Source organism: Spermophilus citellus, assembly GCF_964194105.1.
Source record: "Spermophilus citellus genome assembly, chromosome: 1".
Taxonomy (NCBI): domain Eukaryota; kingdom Metazoa; phylum Chordata; class Mammalia; order Rodentia; family Sciuridae; genus Spermophilus; species Spermophilus citellus.
In genome coordinates, this window is record NC_138182.1 from 28,882,251 (window position 1) to 28,906,068 (window position 23,818).

At 35.3% G+C, this 23,818-nt stretch overlaps 1 protein-coding gene across 7 annotated transcripts in view; it reads right to left on the reverse strand.

The window, feature by feature from the left end:
* Positions 1–1,778: 1,778 nt before the first annotated feature.
* Positions 1,779–23,818, reverse strand: part of LOC308648106 (NEDD4-binding protein 2-like 2) — a 90,357-nt gene continuing 68,317 nt past the window's right edge. For 3 of the 7 annotated variants that reach the window (XM_081292807.1, XM_081292808.1, XM_081292806.1), the window contains exons 4-7: positions 12,755–14,481; positions 8,070–8,155; positions 6,671–6,710; positions 1,779–4,138 (exon numbers count right to left, since the gene is read on the reverse strand). In XM_081292807.1, coding sequence (XP_081148933.1) covers positions 6,687–6,710; positions 8,070–8,155; positions 12,755–14,481 — 1,837 coding nt within the window. In that variant the 3' untranslated portion in view covers positions 1,779–4,138; positions 6,671–6,686. The remainder of the gene's footprint in view (positions 4,139–6,670; positions 6,711–8,069; positions 8,156–12,754; positions 14,482–23,818) is intronic. The other 4 variants (XM_081292809.1, XM_081292805.1, XM_081292804.1 and 1 more) reach the window with 3 other exon arrangements.

Genomic DNA, 23,818 nt, shown 5'->3' on the forward strand with positions numbered 1-23,818 from the left:
TTTATCTGTTTTTTTCACTGTTTTATTGTGGTTACTATAAAGTATAAGTTATATATGTGTTTGGCATTATATTTCTTTTAGACAGTGCTACATGAGACTTCTTATCTACTGTATTACTATTCTCCTCTGCGGGGGAGGGGGGGTCTCAGGCTGTGTCATGGCAGCAGGAAGACATGCAGCTTTGGAAGCAAGAGGTTCTGATACACTGATCGCACGTGCAATGCCTCTGACAGGTGGAGTTACCTGATAGATGGTGAGAAATATGAGGTATTGCTCAAAAGAGAAAGCTGAGCTGAAAACAGAGCTTTGAAAATTCTGGCCCCTATGAACAGAAACAGATAGCTGAGGGTACCAGCATTTAAGGACTGTGCCCTTGAAGCAGATCCAGAGAAGGTGAGATGAGGGAATGATCAGCAGTGTAGACTGAACACTAATATAGGTGTTTGGAAGCTCAGAGGGAGAGAGTTTCAAGGAGAAGAAAACGGTCAGCAGTACCTGGAAGTGATCCCAGACACTTTCTTTTGGGCTTAATTCCCACATTTAACTAGTCAACAAGCTCTATTTTCCCAGATTTATTCCTCAAAACCACATTGTTTAAAGTTAACTGTGTATCTGTTTCCTCCCACTAGACTATAATTTCAACAACAGGGAAAGTGTTTTACTTATTCTTGTCATCCAGGAGCTACACAATGCCTGATATTCAGAAGGTGCTCAATAATTATATGAAAACCTGAACTATTTTTTTAGTTGATAAGCCTGAGGCTAGCTCTTACTAAAGATTGACTGATTCAGTTCCAGAGACTGAGGCCACAAATTCTAGCCCAGGCAATTTAGTGAGACCCTGTTTCAAAATATTATATAAAAGGAGGTCTGGGGTATAGCTCAATGGTAAAACACTTGCCTAGTATACATGACGCTGTAGATTCAACCTGGAGCACCACAAAAAAAACACTGAACCAGATAGTATATAGTGTCAGGTGAGGAATAAACAGAGTAAGTAATCGTAATCTTACAGATCTGAGAACAGCCTTGCTGTTAGCTGTTTTCAGATCATCTGATGGACAACTCCACAGTCCAACTATGTGACAGTCTCCAGATAGGTGGATACCTTTTAGAGAATACCTATAATAAAACACTCATTAGTACACTCTGTTTACATAACCAGCTTTTCAGCTCTAGGGTCCATTTTTCTATCATGTGACAACTGCTACAATCTCACCTTTGTATACTAGAAACCATTACTATTATGGACATAAAGAAAATAAACTTGAAGTCAGGTGCAGTGGTGTACACCTGTAGTCCCAGTTATTTGAGAGTATAACGAGACCCTATCTCAAAAAAAAAAAAAAAAAAAAAAAAAAAAAGAAGGAAGAGAAGGAGAAGGGGAGGTAAGAAAAACTAGTAGATAAATATGCCAGTACAGAAATCTCCTTTGGCTAAGTCTGGTTTTGATAACATACCCACACCCCCAAGACACACACACACACACACACACACACACACACACACTTCTGAATTCCATATTTCACTCTTATAACAGAGACTTCCCCTATGGGAAGGACCATTACCTTCCAATTCCACAGCATCTAATATTGCCACTATGCACAGGGTCTAAGCTTCATGGAGGGAGCCTGGAAGGAGGAAGAATAGCCCAAACCCATTTCTCTAAAGCTCCATTCCAGAAATTAGGGAAAGGCAATAAAAGCAGGAGATAGTTGTAGAAAGCTGGGGCATGCTATACCCAAGTATAAGCCTGGAGATAGATAGATGTGTATATATATATATATATACACACATACATACATACACATCAGCACAGCATAAAGGTGCTTCATAACTGGTCACTGCCCACAACATACCCATCATTAAATATTTCTAATACTATCCTTAGGTATAGTTATGATATTGCAGATTCTAATATATTAACCAGAAAGCCTCAGATGCTTTCCTGTTGAAAGTACATAAGAAAGCAATAATTTGTCAAATGCCAAAGTCCCACTCACTCCTGATTTGCTGTCCTTCCCCTTCCCCTGATTCTGCTTCCCTCCTGGCTCTTTCCTCATCCTTCCTCTAGAAGCCTGAGGAAGACATTAGGGGAAGACAAACAAGAAAGAAAAGTAATGCAGAATATGTCACAACACTAATGCCAGTCAGATCTGTGCTAAAACAATCACATTCTGGGCCAAAGGCAAGTATACTTTCACAATAGCTCTAGGAGCCTGAAGAGGACCACCAAACACTGAAGACTAGGGTCTCTGTCAAGAAAAGATGAACATACAGAAAGTATACAAAATAAACATACAGAAAATATTGAGCTACTTTAAACAAAGCAAATAAATAAATATTTAATAAAGATGGCAGATTGAACATAAGCATTTAACTTTCACCCCCTCCTTAAAACCTCCCATACTAAAATGTAAAGAAGGTTAGTTTGGGAGGTTTGGGGAGGCAGTGGTTAAATCCCAGGAATTGGAAGATCTAGAGATGGCGGTAGGGCTCTAAACCAAAAAGGAGTTCAAAATCTGTTTAAGAAACAGACATCAGGACTGGGACATGTGAGTGGTAGTGCACACACAAGGCCTAGGCCTAGATTTGATCCCAGCATACTCCCCCCAGCAAACAAACACCCCCCTCCCCCACACCTACAGGGGTATCATTTGGAGAAGGTAAAAACAAAGGATCCTCTAAGAGGGGCTTAAGACAGGTTGAACATGCTTCCTGAAAATGGGGGATTTAAGCAAATGTCTACTGTTGAGAGCCACAGCCGAAGGGGCCCCAGCAAACTTCCAGCTGTCAGCAAACTTCCAGCTGCCAGCTGATGATTGGCTCACAGCGGCGCCAGCAACTTCTAGCTGCCAACTGATTGGCTCCTCTGCGGTGATGCTCATTGGGCTGTTTCCCCCGCCCTTTCAGACCATGGAGCTGCTCATTGGGGGACTTTTTTGGCTCCACCCACGTGACCCAGCCAATGGGCCTCAAGAGCAGGAGGAGTGGGGGAGGTGGAGAGGCTTGTGGGAAGCTAGTGGTGGCATTTAGGCTCTGAAGGTTTTTCCTGAGGAGCTATTTTGTTTGGCCTGTGTGGTCCTAAAAATAAAGTTCGTTTCTTTTGACAAGTGGCTCCTGAATTGTGCCCAGCCAGACTGCGGCAGGCTACAATGTTGAATGAGTAGAAAATTGCCCCTTAGTTTATATTTTTCAAAAATGAATTTTCAGATCTTAAGGTCAGCTAAACTAAAACAGAATTTTAAATAATAAAACAATACTAGTAACCTTAGTATATTATAGGTCCTACAATCCCTAACCAAATCCCAGAGGTCTGATATGTTTCAGAACTCAGAAAGTGTTTGCTTGTTGAAGTAATACATATAAGAACACGTATTACTTTATATTTCCAGTGGGATCTGGGGAAGTCCCTAATAATTAAATATATTAATATTTCTGAAGCAAAATATATGAATATACTCAAATACATACCACATGGGGATAAATCAGGAGTAAAATTAATCAATTTGAGTCAGGCTTAGCTGTCAACTTAGTTTTAATTCTAAACTTATTTTTAAAACAAAGCAGTGTTTGCCAGGGGCTAAGGGTACAGAGACTGGGGCAATGTTTAATGGATGGGTACAGAGTTGCAGTTTTATAAAATGTAGAGTTCTAGAGATGGATGATGGTGATGGTGGGATATTATACCTTCAGAATGGTTAAGAGGATAAATTTTATTGTGTATTTTACCACAATAAAAAATTGGAAAAACAAAACAGAAACGATTCTGGTTTTTAGAGCTTTTTGGATTTCAGAATTCTAGAAATGAAATCTCAGGCCAATAGTCTGATATAAGACCTACACTTCTGATCCTGATGCAATTTTTAAAAAACAGTTCCTCAAATTTTCTGTACCTTATTCTTCTGTAACATAAAAGTATGTCAAACATCTTCAAAATTAATAATAAAATACTTAAATGGTTACCTCTTCTGTTGAGTTTTTTATTATTATTCAGATAACTTATCAAGAATAGTTGGACAGATTATCCAAACCACTTTTGGTATCCAATGGGTCCAACCCTGAAAAGAGTTCTTCAGGTCAGTGCTGAGCAGGTGATCAGGGTCTTCAGAATCACTGTGAAAACGGGAGGACTCAGCTATAAACAAACACAAACCCAGAAAAATGATGAGAGGAACAGAGTTTGTTTCCCGATTCCCAGTGTTTGCTGCCCTAGTTATAGCACTCAGCTGGCATTTAGCACTGTATACCATCCCCTCAGTCCACACTTCATCTGGTCCTACCCACATATATGAGCCCATCCCACAGACATTTCCCAACCACCTGTTCCTAAATTGAAACTTGTTCTTTATAGTATTCCCTGAAGTCTAGTTATTTAATTAACAAAAAGTTAATATCACTAATTCAAGCACATGCATTAACAAGTTTACTGGGTCAGAAGTTCCTCTCCCAGATAACACAATTTCTACTGTGCTAGGGAACATTTAGCAATGCTTTCACTCAAGGAGGTATTTAGCAGAAGGAACCATGCAAAATAATTTGTATAAGTTATTGCATTTATTCCTCATTTAATATCTCTATGACAGGTTGGTATTATAAACCTATTTTTATACGTAAAGAAATTGAGGCTCTGAGAAGGTAATTTGTTGGGCAGCAGAATAGAATAGACAATACGATTGATGTATGTACATTCCATGTATGTATTATATGTCAAAATACATTCTGCTGTCATGTATGACTAAAAAAAATAAAAATAAATCGTATGGTACAAAAAAAAAGAATAATAGAAAATCTGAAAAAAAAGAAGGTGATTTGTTTAAGATAACACAGTGTTATAATTTAGATATGAGGTATCCCCCAAAAGTTCACATGTGAGATGATGTTCAGAGGTGGAATGACTGGGTTATAAGAGCCTTAACTTAATTGGTAGATGAATCTGGGCAGTAATTACAGGCAGATAGGGTGTGGCTAGAAGAAGCTGGGGGTGCGCCTTTGGGGTTTATATTTTGTCCCTGGTGAGCAGAACTCTCTCCCTCTGCTTCCTGGTTGTCATATCCTGAGCACCTTCCTTCTGCCATGCCCTTCCACCACAATGCTCTGTTTCATCTTGGGCCAGTGCTATGAACTGAACTTCTGAAACCCTAAGTCAAAATAAGCTTTTCCTCCTCTAAGTTGTTCTCTTCAGGTCTTTTGGTTAGTGTCACAAAACTAACTAAAACACACAGCCAGGCAGCAGTAGTTTGAAAATGGAAATCCATTCTCTCCAACACCCCTCCAACACAAAGGAGTGCCACAATATCAATATTTTACAACCATCAAGGAGTGCATTTTGAAATAGGCAAGACCTTGGGGGCTCCCAGAGCCAAACGGGACTTTCCTCCTACTTAGTTCCCTCTTTCTAAATTTCTATTTACCCTTTAAGACCCACGTTATGCCAAACACAAAATAGGGAGACCCTTTCTCAATTATAAAAAAAATGCACATAGTTACAACACTCACAAAATGTCCTGACAAAGTAAAAGAAAATTAAGAATTTAATGTGAGTGAGGTCCAGTCCGTAGAGGGCACTTTGGAATGCATGAAAAAGATTAACATCAAAATCAAAATTATGGTGTAAAAAGTGCCCTTGACACAAAATATTCATATTTAGCAGACAGAAGACTCTTGAGTTAACCATAGCCAAACACAGCCATGGTTACTCATGCTGCTTTTACTAATATCTTGTAATATTGGGGCCATCTCAGGCTAGGGAAGGAAAATAGTCCTTTCCTAACTTCCATCCCTATAACATAAATTTCAGGAGAGCAGGAATGTTTTCACTGCCATATCCTCAGAATATAAAACGATATCTGGCTTGAGGCAACTCAATAAATATCTGTTGGATAAATGAATGAATGTCTTCCCCTCCTTTCTTGAGAATTCCTCACCTCTTATCTCATCCATATGTGGCCCTTCCAAATCTCTAAACTCTTACCCTAAATCTTTAGTTCTTTTCCCTCTTTTTTCAGCAGAAGCAGGTTTAAAGGAAACAAAAATATTTTTATTGGGTATATGAGAAATGAAAATATAGAATACTCTTAGAAGTAAGAGTTATAATTAAGAAAGAAAACATATGGTAAATCACAATGCATTCAATTCTTATCAAATTGACACATATACACTGAAATTGTAGCAGCTGTGTTTATTTCATAATTTAGGCATTTGGGGGGGAAAAGTGCAATGTGTTTATTTTAATGTCAACTTGATATCAAGTTTAAAATATAACATGAATATGTCTATACATTTTCTCCTTTCTGAATCTGAAGTATTTAATTTCTGACGTATTTAAATATAACCTACAATCCTTAATTCCTAGGCCTGCTCACATACCAACCCCGGGGGAGATTTCTCATAAATTTTGTGTTTTGAGAATGCTCTAAAATATGTTCTAACCAATAAAGTGGGAAAATAAATTTGGGAGCAACAATCTAAGCTTTGTTGTATTTCACAAAAATATCTACATTTAAAGGAAATAAAAGCATCATGCGCAATAGCACACAGGGTTGCTATGGTAACAAACTGCATTTTTTAGATCTTACTCTTCTACTGTGGTACATATGAGCTATTACAACCAAATAACGTCAATATTCACTCTGATCATACATAGGTCTCTGGAATAAGTAATACTTACAATTCAAGAATTCTTTCTAACCAATCTTCTTCTGTCTTTTCTAGAAATTATCAAATACATAAAATAATGATTAACATTTGGCAAAAAAAAACATTTGGCATTGTGTTTAAATTTACACTGTCATTTTACTCTACACAGAGACATTCCTAAAATGATAAAACAGCAACACAATCACAAATATCAATACAAATATTTAAAGTATTGTTTTGTGTGTGTGTGTGTAAGTAGTAATAAGATCTCTATGGAGAATAAAGAGAAATAAGAAGCATAAAAATATATATTTGATTTTACTGTATGGAAACACAAAACAAATGTAGCTTACTGCAGCAGTACTTATATGAACAAGTAAAAAATACCTATGCTTCTAAATTATTAGTTATATAATGTTTCACTAAACTTCCACTTTACTATTTATTTCAAAATGTATCCCTAGCAATGCCTCTGGGCTCATTCAAATCACTATTAATTAACATAAACAGAACCCCCCTCACCCCCATCATGTTAGAGTCTGGCTTTTCCAGTTTCCATCATCATCTTTCTAATTGTCTACGCCAGTCCTCCTCCAGCCTCCTGGAAAATGAACAGCCCTCAAAAATAGGCATGTCTTCCACTATGGACCAACAAATCAATCCAATAATGAGATACTTCCAAGTCAAGTAAATATAAATCTAATTTGTAGCTGTTATTCTATAACAGGATAATATTAAGGACTGGATAGGAGAAAAAATATAATGAAGAAGAAAGGGCTCTCCCAAAATGGATACCTTAATCATACACAGTGTTGATGTGCACACACTTCAACAAAGGGAATTTAATACGACTTTCTCTTGGGAAAAGTTAAAAGAAAACTTGCATATATTATCTACTCATCCCCACATTCTTTTTTTTTAAGAGAGAGAGAGAGAGAGAGAATTTTTTTAAAGAGAGAGAGAGAGAATTTTTTTTAAAAAGAGAGAGAGAGAGAGAATTTTTGATATTTATTTTTTAGTTTTTCGGCGGACACAACATCTTTGTTTGTATGTGGTGCTGAGGATCAAACCCGGGCCGCACGCATGCCAGGCAACCGCGCTACCACTTGAGCCACATCCCCAGCCCCACACATTCTTTTTCTCGTTTTAAAAATAATTCCTTCTCACTACACCCCATCATCTTCTAATTTAATATAATGGATGTAGCACTTCTCTGTTACGTGTAATGAACAGATTTTCTCCAATTTTAATTTTTATTTTGTACTGAAAATTGAACCCAGGGGTTCTTAACCACTGAGCCATATCCCCAAGGCTTTTTATTTTTTGAGACAGGGTCTTGCTAAGTTGCTTTAGGCCCTTGCTAGGTTCTGATTTCAAGTTTTAAAAAACCAGGTAAGAGAAGATCTTCTGTGAAAGCTATAAAAATATACCTCTATTGACATCTTCCATTGCAAATAGATCATCTTCAGTGTTTTCCAGTCAAGGGGAATAATATAGTCATCAGGTAATAAGGATTCTGTGAAAAAAAAAAAGGAGAAACAAATTTCATCTCAAATGTCACACAGATTTTTCACCCTAAATGTGAAGATATGCAATGTAGGCTGCTATAACATTAACACTCTGATTTTGAAGATGGCTAAATCAAGAGTCTGTCTCAGACTTCTATTAGTAAACAGTATCCAGACTAAAATAAAATCCTTATTAAGTACATATATAAAATGATATGTATCATAGTCCATACTCTCATTAAGTAAAAATATATATACATAAAGACATACACATATATAATAGCTTTAAGTGGTACTGTCTCAAGGCATAAAATTTAAATAGTCATCCTTTTCTGTGACACGTATTAAGCATTTCAGCTATAGCAAATTTAGTCTTCCTGAAAATTGTTTCTTCCATATGAGTGTCTGGGGGAAATTTTCCTCAAAATGAAGAAGCTCATAAACAAGTCCAAACATTAACACACAACCATAACATACAACATCAGCCATGCCAAACCACAAAAATTATTTTTCTTTTACTAGGATTCATTTGAGTTCCCTGACTTATTTACAAGGCCACTGATCATACATCATGGCTTGGCTTTCCAATTTAGCCAAGCAAATCAGTTTATAGCCTCCACTTAAGAGTTTCTTTCTCTCCCTTTTTGTAAGCACATGCCATTTTCAAATGTGAAATTCTTTCTCTTTGCTTGTTTTTCAAGCCATATTCTTTTTCTTTTGTATAAAGACTGTTTATAATTCACTTTCATATTGAAAGGATCCCAAACAAAACCACAATCCCATCTTCTCTTCAACAATCCCTTTAACACTGCTAATCTCGCTCATAAAATATGCATAAGCTTGTCATGTATATTTTCTATGTGCAGTAATTTTATTTTGTTATTTTTGTTTCCCCAGTTAGAAAGTAAACTATTTGATGAATAAGGTCTATTTCCTTTAAGAAGTTTTTGAAGTCTAATTAATGGATGCTTGATCACTGTAGATTCAAGAGAGGAAGAGGTTTAGAATCTTTACACCTGGGACTTCTTGCTTTTTCTTACTGATCTAAGGCAGTAAGGGTTAATCTTTCTGAGTCATGGACCTCTAGGAGAAGCTAATAAAATCTATGGACTTCTACCAAGAAAGGGGCACAAAATAATACCAAAAAAATTTGCATGTAATTTCAAAATATAAACCGTGAACTAAGATCCCCGGCCTAAAATGTCTTAAAATTCTTCAAAACAAACATATTTCATTCATTTATTCATTATATTTATTTTTTAGCAGTGAAGGTTTATTCTTGGCTAAGAATTAAAAAGCAAGGAGAAAGCCTCAAAAATTAGCTTCTCATGCATTTTATTTTATTTTTTTTTATTGGATGTTCACAACATTACAAAGCTCATGACAAATCATATTTCATAGATTAGAATCAATTGGGTTATGAACTCCCATTTTTACCCCAAATACAGATTGCAGAATCACATCGGTTACACATCACATTTTTACATAATGCCCTATTAGTGACTGTTGTATTCTGCTACCTTTCCTATCCTCTAATATCCCCCCTCCCCTTCCCTCCCATCTTCTCTCTCTACCCCATCTATTGAAATTCATTTCCCTCCATGTTTGTTATCCCATTCCCCTCGTAAACTCTTATATATAATTTTGTATAACAATGAGGGTCTCCCTCCATTTCCATGTGATTTCCCTTTTTTTTCTCCCTTTCCCTCCCGCCTCATGTCTCTGTTTAATGTTAATCTTTTCTTCCTGCTCAGCCTCCCTGTTCTGCTCTTAGTTGCTCTCATTATATCAAAGAAGACATTTGGTATTTGTTTTTTAGGGATTGGCTAGCTTCACTAAGCATAATCTGCTCTAGTGCCATCCATTTCCCTGCAAATTCCGTGATTTTGTCATTTTTTAGTGCTGCGTAATACTCCATGGTATATAAATGCCACATTTTTTTTATCCATTCATCTATTGAAGGGCATCTGGGTTGATTCCACAGTCTAGCAATTGTGAATTGTGCTGCTATGAACATCGATGTGGCAGTATCCCTGTAGTGTGCTCTTTTAAGGTCTTCAGGAAATAGTCCGAGTAGGGCAATAGCTGGGTCAAATGGTGGTTCCATTCCCAGCTTTCCCAGGAATCTCCATACTGCTTTCCAAATTGGCCGCACCCGTTTGCAGTCCCACCAGCAGTGTACAAGAGTACCCTTTTCCCCACATCCTCGCCAGCACTTGTTGTTGTTTGACTTCATCATCTCATGCATTTTAAATTTTAAAAATCGAGGGGTTTTTTTGGTTTGCTTGTTGGCACATTTATTAGGATAGAAAAATTGCAGTTTTTCATAAAGGTAACAAGTATGTTCAATGTGATATCAGAATATCAAAACTAGATTGATAATTATGACCCCTGAACTGAGACTTAGGCAATTTTTGGTCTGAGTTCCTGGGACCAAGTTTATCTGGAATATCATAAGTTTAGGGGCAAAGTGAAAAACCAGGGAGGACATGTTTTGAGAGACAGCATGGTGTGGGAACCCAAGTAGGTAAAGGAGAACAGGAAGATCCAAAAGAACTGGAGAACAAAGTTCCAGGGATTGGAACTTTGGCTTCTTGGCTCTTAACCTATTCCTAAGGAAGAGTACTAGGAAAGCATCAGGTATTGAGTAATAGAGAAGGAAAAGTTGGGATTTGTGTTCCATTTCCTCTATAGGACAGTTAGCATCTTAAATATGATCATTATTAAATATAAATTTACTTAGAATATTGATAATCATATATTCCCTTGTTTTATTCACAGGTGGATTTTTCATTTCCAAAAAATATTTTCTTTTTAAAAAAATATATATTTTTAGTTGTAGATGGACACAATACCTTTATCACTTTTATTTATTTTTATGTGGTGCTGAGGATCAGCACCAGTGCCTCATATATGTGAGGCAAGTGCTTCACCACTGAGCTACAAATCTCAGCCCCCAAAAATAACATTCTTAAGAGATTAGGAGAGAGTTCAACTAGTCAACTTGAAAACATTTCTAACTACTTGAACTCTCTCCTCATCTTGTTAGAACCCTTCTCAATCTTTAAAAAATACATTCAACTATTTCCAACGTCTTTGTCATTTAATCTTTGCTATCTCTACTTTACTAATCTCATATCTGGGAGCCAAAATTGTGCATGAGAAAAGGGCCATGTGCCAAACAAGGGAAAGGTAAAAAGTAGAAAGTTTGAAAAAAGTAATAATAAAGCAGCCCATCTCTGTTACATGGTCATGTATGTCTGCCTCATCCTTCATTCTTCTCAGTGTCTACTTAAATGGAGAGTCCAAATATTCTAGGCACTCAATGACATTTATGAAGACTATTTTGGTGGCAAGGGATGGGAACTGTAAAAGGCAAAGTTCCCTAACTAAGGGTCCTCATTTTGGGGGTTGAAAGTTATCACACAACCAATAAATTACATGAAATCACTAACACCAGGTAGAAACAACTTAAGAATTTACTTGCTTTCTTATTGACTTATGAGAGCACTTTCTATTAAGAATATTACTGCAGAAAACACAGTCTGCATGATTTCAAATTTTAAAAAAGTAATGGAAATGAGTTTAATATTGATTGTATAGGTTACATACATGTCAAAACTGATCAAATTGCATACTTCAAATATGTATATTTTATTGACTTCTGTTTTACCCCAATAAATCTATGGAAAAAATTAAAAAAAATAATTGTATACATAAACTTGTTTTAAATAAGGGTACAAATTCAATTGAGTGGAGAAAGGAAAGTCTTCTCACTAAATGGTCCTAAAACTAAATATCCATACTTTAGAAAAAGAAAAACTTCAATCGATTCCTTATATCATGTTCACAATCTAAAAATGGATCATAAATATAAATGTGAAATACAAAACTGAAACACTTTCAGGAGAAGATAGGAAAAATACTTTTTAAGCCAGGGGTACCCCAAGATTTCTTGGTTAAAACTCAAACCACAATTTATAAAAGACAGCAATGATAAATTTGACTTCATCATTATTAAAAACTTCTACTCTTTAGAAGACACTTAATGAATAGGACAAGAAGATACCATAGACAGATGGAAATAGTTTTAAAGTATATATCTGTTTCCAGAATATATAAGAACTCTCCAAATTCAATAAGATAGCAAATAATTTTTTAAAGAGAATATTAGTGCTTTATTTTGTGCTATAAATGGTTCTTTTTGCTTTTCTTTTTAGTTTCCATTTGCCCTTTAAATTTACTCTTGGTTGTTTTTGGAATAGGCACTTAAAATTTTCATGTGTAAAATTTATATATAAATATATATGACAGGGGTTAGGGATATAGCTCAGTTGGTAGAGTGCTTGCCTCACATGTACAAGGCCCTAGTTTCAATCCCCAGCACCACAAAAAAATAAATAAAAAATAAAATAAAAATATATATACACACACTCACACATACACATATATATACACACGCATATATGACAAATAAAATATCTATCTATCCATTTATATATATATATATATATATATATATATATATATATATATATATGATATATAAAAAAATAAGAATTTACTGCACATGGACCTTTTATTGTTGGTAAATGAAAGCAATTTACCCATTGGAACTCCAGGAGATCCAAAAAGCGTTACTAGTTGAAAGGCAAATCCTTTTGATAATGGAAGCTCAAAGGTATTAAAATCAGTGCTTGTTAAATCTTGGAGGTCCTCAGTTGGTAAACACTGTAATGGCTTAGATTCTTCCCATCTCTTCAGCTTTTCACCAAATCTTTCAGAGGTACCCCTCAAAGAGCACAAAGTATCAGGTTGCCTAATTAAAATTTCTGAAGAAATAAACCCTACCTCTTTTAGCTTATTGCCTATTGTTTGTGATTTGAAAGTCAAAAACGTTTTTTTGTTGGTAAAAGATACCATCCAAAAGCTAGATATATAATGCAACACAAGAGAAGGAATAGGGCTTCTGTAAAAATACAGAGCATACCCTAGTCTACTAAATGACAAGTAGTGAGAATAAAAATTTCCACCAATATTTAGAAATGAATCTTTGATAATATCAGGGTAAAACCACAATGAATGATGATCAAAGATCATAACTTTTTGCTCATTCTCTTCTTGGTTATTGATTTCTGAAATTCTATCTTTTATTTCTCCCCAAATAATGTTCAATCCAAAGTTTTTAGGTAACAGGCCACATTTCTCCCCTTCTTTTGCATTGAAATGACTCTGTCCCAGTAAGTTTGGTACCAAATTTAAAATCCTATTCTCTCTCCTTTTCTTATTAGTTGTTGATTGTAAGGCACTTTGGGTGATGTCCAGTTGAGATAAGTAGCTGCTGAGGATACTTGTGTCTGTTTTCATGAATGAATCTATAGTTTCAGTTGGATGTGACAAATCTTCATTTTCTATCAGTAGTTTCTCCTCTGTCAATGTTTCTGGACCACTTCCTGGTCCTGATACTCCTTCAGAAGTGGAGATTAATTTAATCAACTGTTCTCCACTGTCAGGATGGGTCAGTTTACGTGATCTATCTTTCTTTGGTCTCTGTTCACATACAAACTTATGCGGTCCCTCAGGCCAGCTACCAAAATAGGATTGTCTTTCACAGCCTCGTTGTAATTCTTCAGATGAATTGGTTGTGAAAAAAGCCCAATAATTGTTTTTAGTTGTATGCACTCCTTGTTCCTCTCTTAAAACATTATCTGAAGTTTGGGATCCACGTTGATGGCACAGAATTGGTTCATTTGAGAGACTTTTATTTGCCATCTCTCTTTTCTGCATAAATGAACATGGGGTTTTATCAGCAAATAGTTCCTGGGTGTCTAATGATAAGTTTTGCCTATTTCCAACATGCTTTTCTATCTTCATACCCAAGGATTCATCCCTTGTTAAATAGGAAAGATTTTGAGCCCCTGTTGGACGAGTTACAGAGCCTTCATTTGGGATTGATGACAAAGTTAGAAACAAGTCATCATTTTCCTTAGGGAAGTAATTATCTGGTGTCTTGTCCAACTCAACTATAGATATAACATTTGGAAAACTGTCTTCAGGATCTGTGCTTTTCTGACTTTTTTCTTTATAGCCATTCACAAAATTTCCTACTACATTTTGTAGGCCACCAGTGAAGGGACACACTGATTCTCTTTCATTCTCTTCAAAATCTTCCTCTTCATTTGGGACCTGATCTCCTATTTTAAGATAATTTAAGGTTTCAAATGAGTTTTCATCCATAATTTCAGTAATACTATTATGCTTTTTGTTTCTTTTTCTTTTTCTCTTCTGTTTGATTTTGCTCAGACTGTGTCCAGTTTTCTTCAAAATGTTTTCTCTGAAATGTAAAAGGAAGAAGAAAAGTTATAATAATTATTTATATAACATTAACAAACTATAACATCAAACTCTTAAAGTACAGTTTTTTATTTTATTTATCTATTTTTATGTGGTGCTGAGGATCAAACCCAGTGCCTCGCACATGCTAAGCAAACACTCTACCACTGAGCCACAACTCCAGTCCCTTTAAAGTACAGTTTGAAAAATCATTAGTACAAGGGGCTGGAGTTGTAGCTCAGTGGTTGAGCATTTTTGTGGCATGTGTGAGGCACTGAGTTTGATCCTCAGCACCACATTAAAAAAAAAATAAAGATATTGTGTCAATCTACAACTAAAAAAAATTTTTTAAAATCATTAGTACAAGAGATTCTGAAGTATACATGTGCTTTGTATTATATTTTTAAATCACTTTAAAAAAGAGTTACTTTAATCCTATAAATTAAAATCGAATATACTTTGAGAAAGTTAAAGCTCACATGTACATATTCATTTCATAAACCAATAACTTTATGAAAACCTAATATATTCCTTTAAGAAAATATTTCGTGTGTATGTAAAACCTACCAATAGAGATCTTAGATTTTCTAACATTTTAGATTTTGAAAAAGTGGTTAGAAGGGTCTCATAATGGTATCACTTTAGTGGCCATAATAGCTACATTTTTCCTACACACAAATACTTAGGCAATTAAGTTGCTCCATCAAATTATACACAATGGTTAATAATGAGCAGCTGGGTCCAATATTTGGGTGATATGCTTCTAATTGCCTCTCTAGCAGTTTGTGCTATATCACTACTTTGTAGGTTGTTTGGAAATATATGAAGTCATTTTTGGTGGTCACAATGATTGGCAATATGTTAATGGCACTTGACACTGAAGCCAGGAATGCCAACCATCCTGCAACACCCAGTGAAAAATCATCATACCCAAAAGAGCAGTAGTGCTCTCATAGTGAGCATTCATGGCTCTCCATAATTGAAGATTTTGAAAAAGCGGCTAGAAGGTTCTCATAATGGTACTACTTTCGTGGCCATAGAGGAGATACTACCAAAGATAATATTCTTTACTTGATATCTTCTTAAACCCTACCTCTGGCCTCTGGCCTGCCTTATCCCCACCCATGCTGCTAGGTAATTTTTTTTTCTTTTTTTTATTGGTTGTTCAAAACATTACATAGTTCTTGATATATCATATTTCACACTTTGATTCAAGTGGGTTATGAACTCCCATTTTTACCCCGTATACAGATTGCAGAATCACATCAGTTACACTTCCACTGATTTACATATTGACATACTCATGTCTGTTGTATTCTGCTGCCTTTCCTATCCTCTACTATCCCCCTCCCCTCCCCTCCCCTCCCCTCTTCTCTCTCTACCCCCTCTACTGTAATTCATTTCTCCCCCTTGTATTATTTTTCCCTTTCCCCTCACTTCCTCTTATATGTAATTTTGTATAACCCTGAGGGTCTCCTTCCATTTCCATGCAATTTCCCTTCTCTCTCCCTTTCCCTCCCACCTCTCATCCCTGTTTAATGTTAGTCTTCTTCTCATGCTCTTCTTCCCTACTCTGTTCTTAGTTACTCTCCTTATATCAAAGAAGACATTTGGTATTTGTTTTTTAGGGATTGGCTAGCTTCACTTAGCATAATCTGCTCTAATGCCATCCATTTCCCTCCAAATTCTATGATTTTGTCATTTTTTAATGCAGAGTAATACTCCATTGTGTATAGATGCCACATTATTTTTATCCATTCATCTATTGAAGGGCATCTAGGTTGGTTCCACAGTCTTACTATTGTGAATTGTGCTGCTATGAACATCGATGTAGCAGTGTCCCTGTAGCATGCTAGGTAATTTTTAATAGACAGGACATATGAACATCTTGTTCTTTGTCACTTAATTAGATTAGCAGTAGTGAGCATTCATGGCTCTCCATAATTGAAGATAATAATTGATGCTAACAGAAAAAGGAGGATTTAAGAATTTTCTGATTTTGAATGTGAAGGTCTAGTCAGCCTCTCTTCCACTCCAGATAATGATTGTCAGGGATATGGTACCAAGAAAAAATGTAATGGAAGAAGGACATTAGAAATAGGTGAGGGGAAAATATCAAGAATGAATGGAGTTATAGAAAAATAAACAGAGCAGCAAACAAACAAATATAGAAGCATAGAAATAGTGAGAAAAAGGGAATAGTCAGTCAATTGTTCTCAGGCTGGGCACCAAACAAATGAGCTTCTTAAACCTAACTCTGGCCTCTGGCCTGCCTTATTCCCACCCATGCTGCTAGTTAATTTTTAATAGACAGGACATATGAACACCTTGTTCTTTGTCACTTAATTGCTGCTGCACTTGTTCACACATTCCTGAGTGTTTGTTTAGAAAGAATATTAAGAAGGACTGGGGATATAGCTCAGCTGGTAGAGTGCATGCCTTGCATGTACAAGGCCTTGGATTCTAATCCCCAGCACCACCAAAAAAAAAAAAAAAAAAAGAATATTAAGAAACATTCATATACCTAGAAGTAATTGTTAATAGGCCTCTCTAAAAAGATATCAAGTAAATAATATTATCTTTGGTAGTATCTCCTCTCTGGTCAGTTCTATGTCTAATGAAAGCTCTAGGTGAAAACCAATGTGCAACATCCGTTATGAAATTCATACTGAAGACTAGTATGTTGTTCTGAAAATAAACTCCCATCTTTCTCTAAATGTGGATGAATCATCCTGTTGCAGTGCAGGAGTAAAAGAATGGATAGAATGGCAATACATCGAGACCTTAAGACTACTCCAGCTCTAGTTCTGGTTCACTGATTCACTAATTCTGTGGAGCTGAATGCACTTAATGTGTAGCTGTGCTTTCTTAACAGTTCTCAATTGGTCAAGGAAAGAGAACCCTAAGACAGAGAAACAGACATGGTTCACCGCTAAAATGTTTGTAACTCCCTGTGCTATCAGAAAGACTAAGATCCACAATCCTACTTTGAAAAATGGCCTTAAAAATAAATGGCTGGGGGCTGTAGCTCAGTGGTAGAGTGCCTGCCTTGCCATGTGAGGCACTGGGTTCAATCCTCAGCATCACATAAAAATAAATAAATAAGGATATTGTGTCCATCTATAACTAAAAAATAATTAATTAATTAATTAATTAACTAACTAAAAAAATAAATGGCTGGGTTCTGGAAATGAGGCTCAGGGTTAGAGCACTTGTTTAGCATGTGGGAGGCACTGGGTTCCATTCCCAGCACTAAAAAAAAAGAAAAAAGAAAAAACACAGTTGGGGATGTAGCTCAGTGGTAAAGTGCTTGCCTAAGCATGCACAAGGCCCTGGGTTCAACCCTCAGCACTGGGAGAAAAAAAATTGCACACTTAACTATGTATTAGGACTGTTTAATTGCTTTACATGTACCAAATAACCTAATCTTTACAACTATATAAAAGAAGGATAAGTGCTAATTTTATCCCTATTTCACAAAAGCAAAACCGAGAAGTTAATTAATGAATCTGCCCAGAACCACATGGCCAGAGGTAGGATTCAGACCTAGGTCAACTGGCTCTACTGAATTCAGACTTTTGCCAGGTACAGTGGCCACACCTATAATACCAGCAATTTAGAAGGCTGAAGCAGGAGGATCACAAGTTCAAAGCCAGCCTCAGCAACTTAATAAGGCCCTAAGCAACTAAGTAAGACCCCGTTTCAAAATAAAAAAGGACTGGGGAAGTGGCTCAGTGGTAGAGGTTCAATCCCTGGTACCAATTAAAAAAAAAACTTCCAAGGAGAATTTTCATACTCTTTAACCATTATATGAAAGAGCTTCTCAATTTAAAAAGTCTTTAAAAAACACAATCTCTTTTTTTTCCCCTCCTCTCATCTTCAAAATGTTATGTTGGGCTGGGGTTGTGGCTCAGTAGTAGAGTGCTTGCCTCATATGTGTGAGGCACTGGGCTCAATTCTCAGCATCATATATAAATAAAGGAATAAAAAATAAAGGTCCATCAACACTAAAAAATATTTTTTTTAAATGTTATGTTAGAGCTACTCAGTGGCAAGGGTTGAGGCCTTTCTATTTGTGTGCTCTCTCTCTCTCTCTCTCTCTCTCTCTCTCTCTTTCTCTCTCGACTTGCTGAGCAGGAATCCCTTTCCCTAATCTGCCTTCATATCAAGGTTCCATCTGAGCACTGGGAAGGTCAAAATAGATGGCCCAAAACTTTTACAGGCAGAGGACACTGGTGGCTCCCCTTGGAAGTTAATTCATTTATCATGCATGGAGGAAGTAAGAAGTGATCACTTCTAGATACTTTTTTGAAGGAAAAAACAAGTATGATTGTAAAATAATTTGGATATGGTATATGAGGGGGTAAAAGATAAGAATCAAGTATGCGTGCAAGGATTTCATTCCGAATAATTGGAGGGATGAAGTGGTCATGTACTAAGTCACAGAAGTCTGTGAGATATGAGTTTGGAGAGAGGGTTGGTAAAATAGTTACCAAAAAGTCTAGACCAATAAGCTAATCTGTCTTTATAGCAGAGGTAAGAAAGTGTAAAAGATAAAGATTTCATTAATATTCTTCAAGAGTTCCTTTGTTTTCTAACTGTATTACAATATGATAGCTATTTGGAGAAAGGATAATAGGGACCCAGTATGCCCAAAGTGAAGTGAACACATTAGATCACAAAAGAATGAGGTAGCTCAAAATAAATAAATAAACTCTGAATCTGGAAGATTAGTCAACATATTAAGGCATTGTGCTAAGAGTTATCAAAGGAGTCTGTAAGGATTGGAATTCCAAGGAAAATACAACACAGTGCCAAGAGATATGAAAATCCGATGTCTGAATATACAAAGAAGTGGGCCAGAGACATGTATCAGTTCTGTACACTGAAACTCTATAAATCCAATGTTTATTTTGGAAACAGTGGACCTGGCCTTCTAGAAAGGAAACATAAATCAACAGCAGTGACTAGTGAAGCTCCTAGGAGATAAGAGATATGATGGTAGTGGTAATAACTTCTGTTGAAATGTTGTATGCCTCTGATGTGGCTAATCAGTAGGTACATTTTCTTTAGGAACATCTATCTACAATGTGTGAGAGGCTCATCAAAGCTACCTCAAGACTTGTTAAGCCTGATCTCACTGGTGCTGATTCACATAGGGATGAATGGCACCATTAGAAAAAAAGAAGCATCACTAAATAAAAGTTAGTCACGGAGAGGAAATCAGAGGAGCTAGAGACACAGGCTGTCTTTTGAAAAGAAAGGAGGAAACAGGAAATGAACAATGGTAACACATCTATGATGAATAAGACTTTGCTTTCTAGATGATGGCTTAGAATCTAAGCAGAGTAGGGACAACACATACCTCTCAAGAATTAGAAAGAGATGGTTTGCTCAGAAACAAGCTAACCTGACCAAAGAAGGATGTCCTAAAAGCAAAGGTAAGATAGTATCCAGATAAAGCCAAAACTGTATGGAGAAGGATAAAAAGAAAAACATGAGTAAGTGTTTCATAAAAAAATAACTAAGGAGGTCTAAACAATGTGTCACATTACAGAATCTTATATACTAAGTCATAATGATGGGCAATACATGAAGTAAATCTGAGATTAAAACACATGAAGATTATAAAAGAGAAGTCATACAGCTTTATGGAATGACTGTAGTTGGAATAATATACTGGAATAATTCCAGGAACAAGCTAGCAGGGAGGAATCTCAGGCAAATTAGATCTCCTTTCTAAAAATGGCGATAATAATAAAAAATAAATAAAATAAATAAATAAAAATAAAAATGGCGATAATATTCACTCCTTGCAGAAATCTAGTAAGAATTATTAATATACATGTTTATAAATGACTTCTACTTAACTAATATGACAGATAACTTATTCTCTCCATTGCCTCTGTACAATAATGACTGACATCAACGGCACACTGAATCCTCTCAGCTAGATGACTGCTCTCTTATTATAATTGTACCCTTTGCTTTTAATGATTAGAAGTGTATGTTTACTAAGTAAGAATCAGATGAGTTTATCCTCAAACCTATACTAATAATAATTGTTACTAAAATTATATAGTTTGTCTCAGTAAAGATGAGAAGCTAAACAGTTGTTATTAAAATAGGTGTGGACAGGATAACTATAAAATTTTGTTAAAAAGTCATAAAAACCTGCAATTATGTGATCATATTGCTTTGAAAATTTCTTTGGGTTCTCCTTCCAATTTTCATCAATAGAAACTAGGAATTCTTGACGATTTGATGAATTATTGACAGCATTGTGATGTTGCTTATGCATGAAAAGAGAAAGCAACATTGAACAGAATTATACATAAAGATTGGTGAATGAATATACATGTACACATTTTAAGTTCTGATAAAATGTTTAAAGTAGGTATCATTTCATAATGATTCTATTATTATTATTATTATTATTATTATTATTATTATTATTTGTAGTGCTGAGACCAACTCTGATTCCTTACTTCAATCAATTCGGTAAGTGAACTAACCAGCTGCTTGCCCCAATCATGTTAGATAAAAGGATTTTTATTGTATGTAGTATTATGATGTGTGTGTGTGTGTGTATGTGTGTGTATACACCCACACATCTACCTAGCACAATGCACAGCACCTGTGGGGTATTTCATATTTAGCAGCTCTTATTTTTGTTACAGATTAACAATTATACAAATAATCTTAGAAATTTCATCGAAACTATCAAGATACAATTTAAAAATTAAGATATGACAATGAGATAGTTATGATTTGTTTTTAAAAAGCACTTGAGTTAGAAGAGCTAGAAAATTATCTGAAAATGTTATTTATTTAATATTATTTCACATTAGAAAAATATTTTCTTAAAAACCACAACTGTATAGAGACAAACTGACAAATAATCATAATCAGAGATTAGAACACTGTTCTTAGTAACTGATAGAACAGAGACAAAAAGTAAACATAGAAGTCATAAAGAACATAATGATTATTAATATAATGAACAAATATAGAATGATCAGAAAAAATATTCAAGTCCACATATAATATTTATAGAAATTAACTAGACCATCAAGTTAGCCTTCACAAATTTCAAAGAATTACTAATGTACAGACCACATTTTTAAAAAATATTTTTTTAAGTGTAGATGGACACAATATCTTTATTTCATTTATTTTTATGTGGTGCTGAGGATTAAACCCAGTGCCTCATGCATGTGAGGCAAGTGCTTCACCACTGAGCTACAGCCTCAGCTCCCAGACCACATTTTTTTTTACCATAATGTAAACTTCAAAATTATTAACAAAAATGTTTTTGAAAAAGTCATAGATAGAAAAATCATAGTTTTTAAAAAAGGAAGGCATGAAATTAATGAGTTACCCATACAACTAAAGAAAATGAAAAAAGAGGAGAAGAAAAAGCACAGAAGGAAGGGAATAATAAAAAATTAAAAATAAAATAAAGAAATAGAAAATAAACATAACATAGTTAGCATCAAAAAATTCAGAAGTTGGTTGTTTGAAGAGATTAATGAAAAAACACAAACTGCTAGCGAGATTAATCAAGGAAAAAATAAATTAGTATTGGAAATGAAAAAGGAGGCACAACTGCAGATTCAGAGAAAACTTAAAAAATAAAAGGATAATTCTATGAACAACTTTATAACAATAAATCTGGAAATTTAAGTGTTATAGCTAGAACACATATATTATTAAAACCAACTTTTAAAAAAAAGCCTGAGTAGTCCTTTATCAGTAAAATAATAAGTTATTTTTTATACCCAGAAAGCCAGATCTAGATCTAGATGACTTTTCAGAAAAGTTCTAGCAAATAGTGAAAGAACTGTTCATTGCAATCTTATGCAAAATTATTTAGAGAAAAGAAAAAGAATACCTTCAACTCTTTTCATGGCGCTACCATGACTTGAGAGAGTCAGAAAGTATACATTCTTGCTTATTTCATTCTAAATTCAAACATCCTAAGCACATATTAGCAAACCATCTCCGGTAATATAAAAGATAGATAATATTATTATGTAGTTGGATTTAACTCAGGACTGAAAGATAGATTTATGCTAGAATATTGATGTAATTCACCACATGAATTAACATGATGAAGAAGAAAACATAATAGTTACAGAAATCATTTTTATCCATTTTCCAGCCATAACTTTAAAAAATGAAAAATCCAATCACTATTTAAAAATAATACATGTAAATTTTAGGGAAACAAGAAACAGATGAAAACTTCCTCAAATGAATCTAGTGTTTACAGCAACCAGGCAAGTGCTCAGTTAAGAAAAATATAGCCTCCATAGGAGTTTTATAGTGTTTTAACTTACTCTGGCCCTAGATTGGTCCTAAAGGCAACGTAATGCATGCCAGTACAAGTTTCTTGTGCCAGAAAAGCAGACAAGACCTTGTGGTTGCGCTGATCTCTCTCATGGCTCCCCTGGCTGAAAAGGTTGGCTTCTATTTTGACTAACTTGAAACTCTATCTTAGACTAAGACAGCTACCTGGAAGCTAGGGGAGGAGGCATTTGTTGAATACATTTAAAAGCAAATTCAGTGACCACAGCCACCAGGGGTGAGGCATAACAGTTGGGATAAACAATACACAAAAAGGTTTGAAGAAAGGATTGAGAAGTGAGACACTTTAGGGAACTTTTAGACACTTTTAGGGAAGGAGGGTTTTGAAAAGCACCCAGTTCTCTGAGAAGATTACTGAGAATCTAGAAGCCATGAACGTTTGCGGTCCCGGTGTACACTTGGAAATAACCTGAAAAGGCCCTAAGCTCTCACTTGTAGCTGACACTCAGACTCTGCATGCAGAAAGACTAGGGCAGAGTTATAAACAGTGTCCTGTAGAAGGTATGCAAAACACACAACACAGGGCCTACAACAAAGATGGAGTATTTGGTTGTTGTTGCTGTTTCTTCTTTAGTTAGTTGGATGGATTTTGTTGTTGTTGTTCTAGACACTTAAGGACCATTGAATCACTGGTTGATTACTGAGCTAAAGGAACAAAGACTTCAATTGGCACACAAAACAAAAAATATAGACTAAACACAATTAGTACAAAATGTCTAAATTTCAACAAAAAAAAATGAGACATGCACAGAAACAAACAAAAAAAAAAATGATGTCCTATACACAGGGGAAAAAGAAATTAATAGGAACTATCCTTAAAGCCCAGACAGTGGATTTACTAGACAAAGACTTTTTATCAACTATTAAATCATGCTAAAAGAAGTGAAAGAAACAATGAAAAAAGAACTAAAGAAAATCACAACAACAATGTCTCACAAATAATGAATGTCAGAAATGGTAAAAGGGAA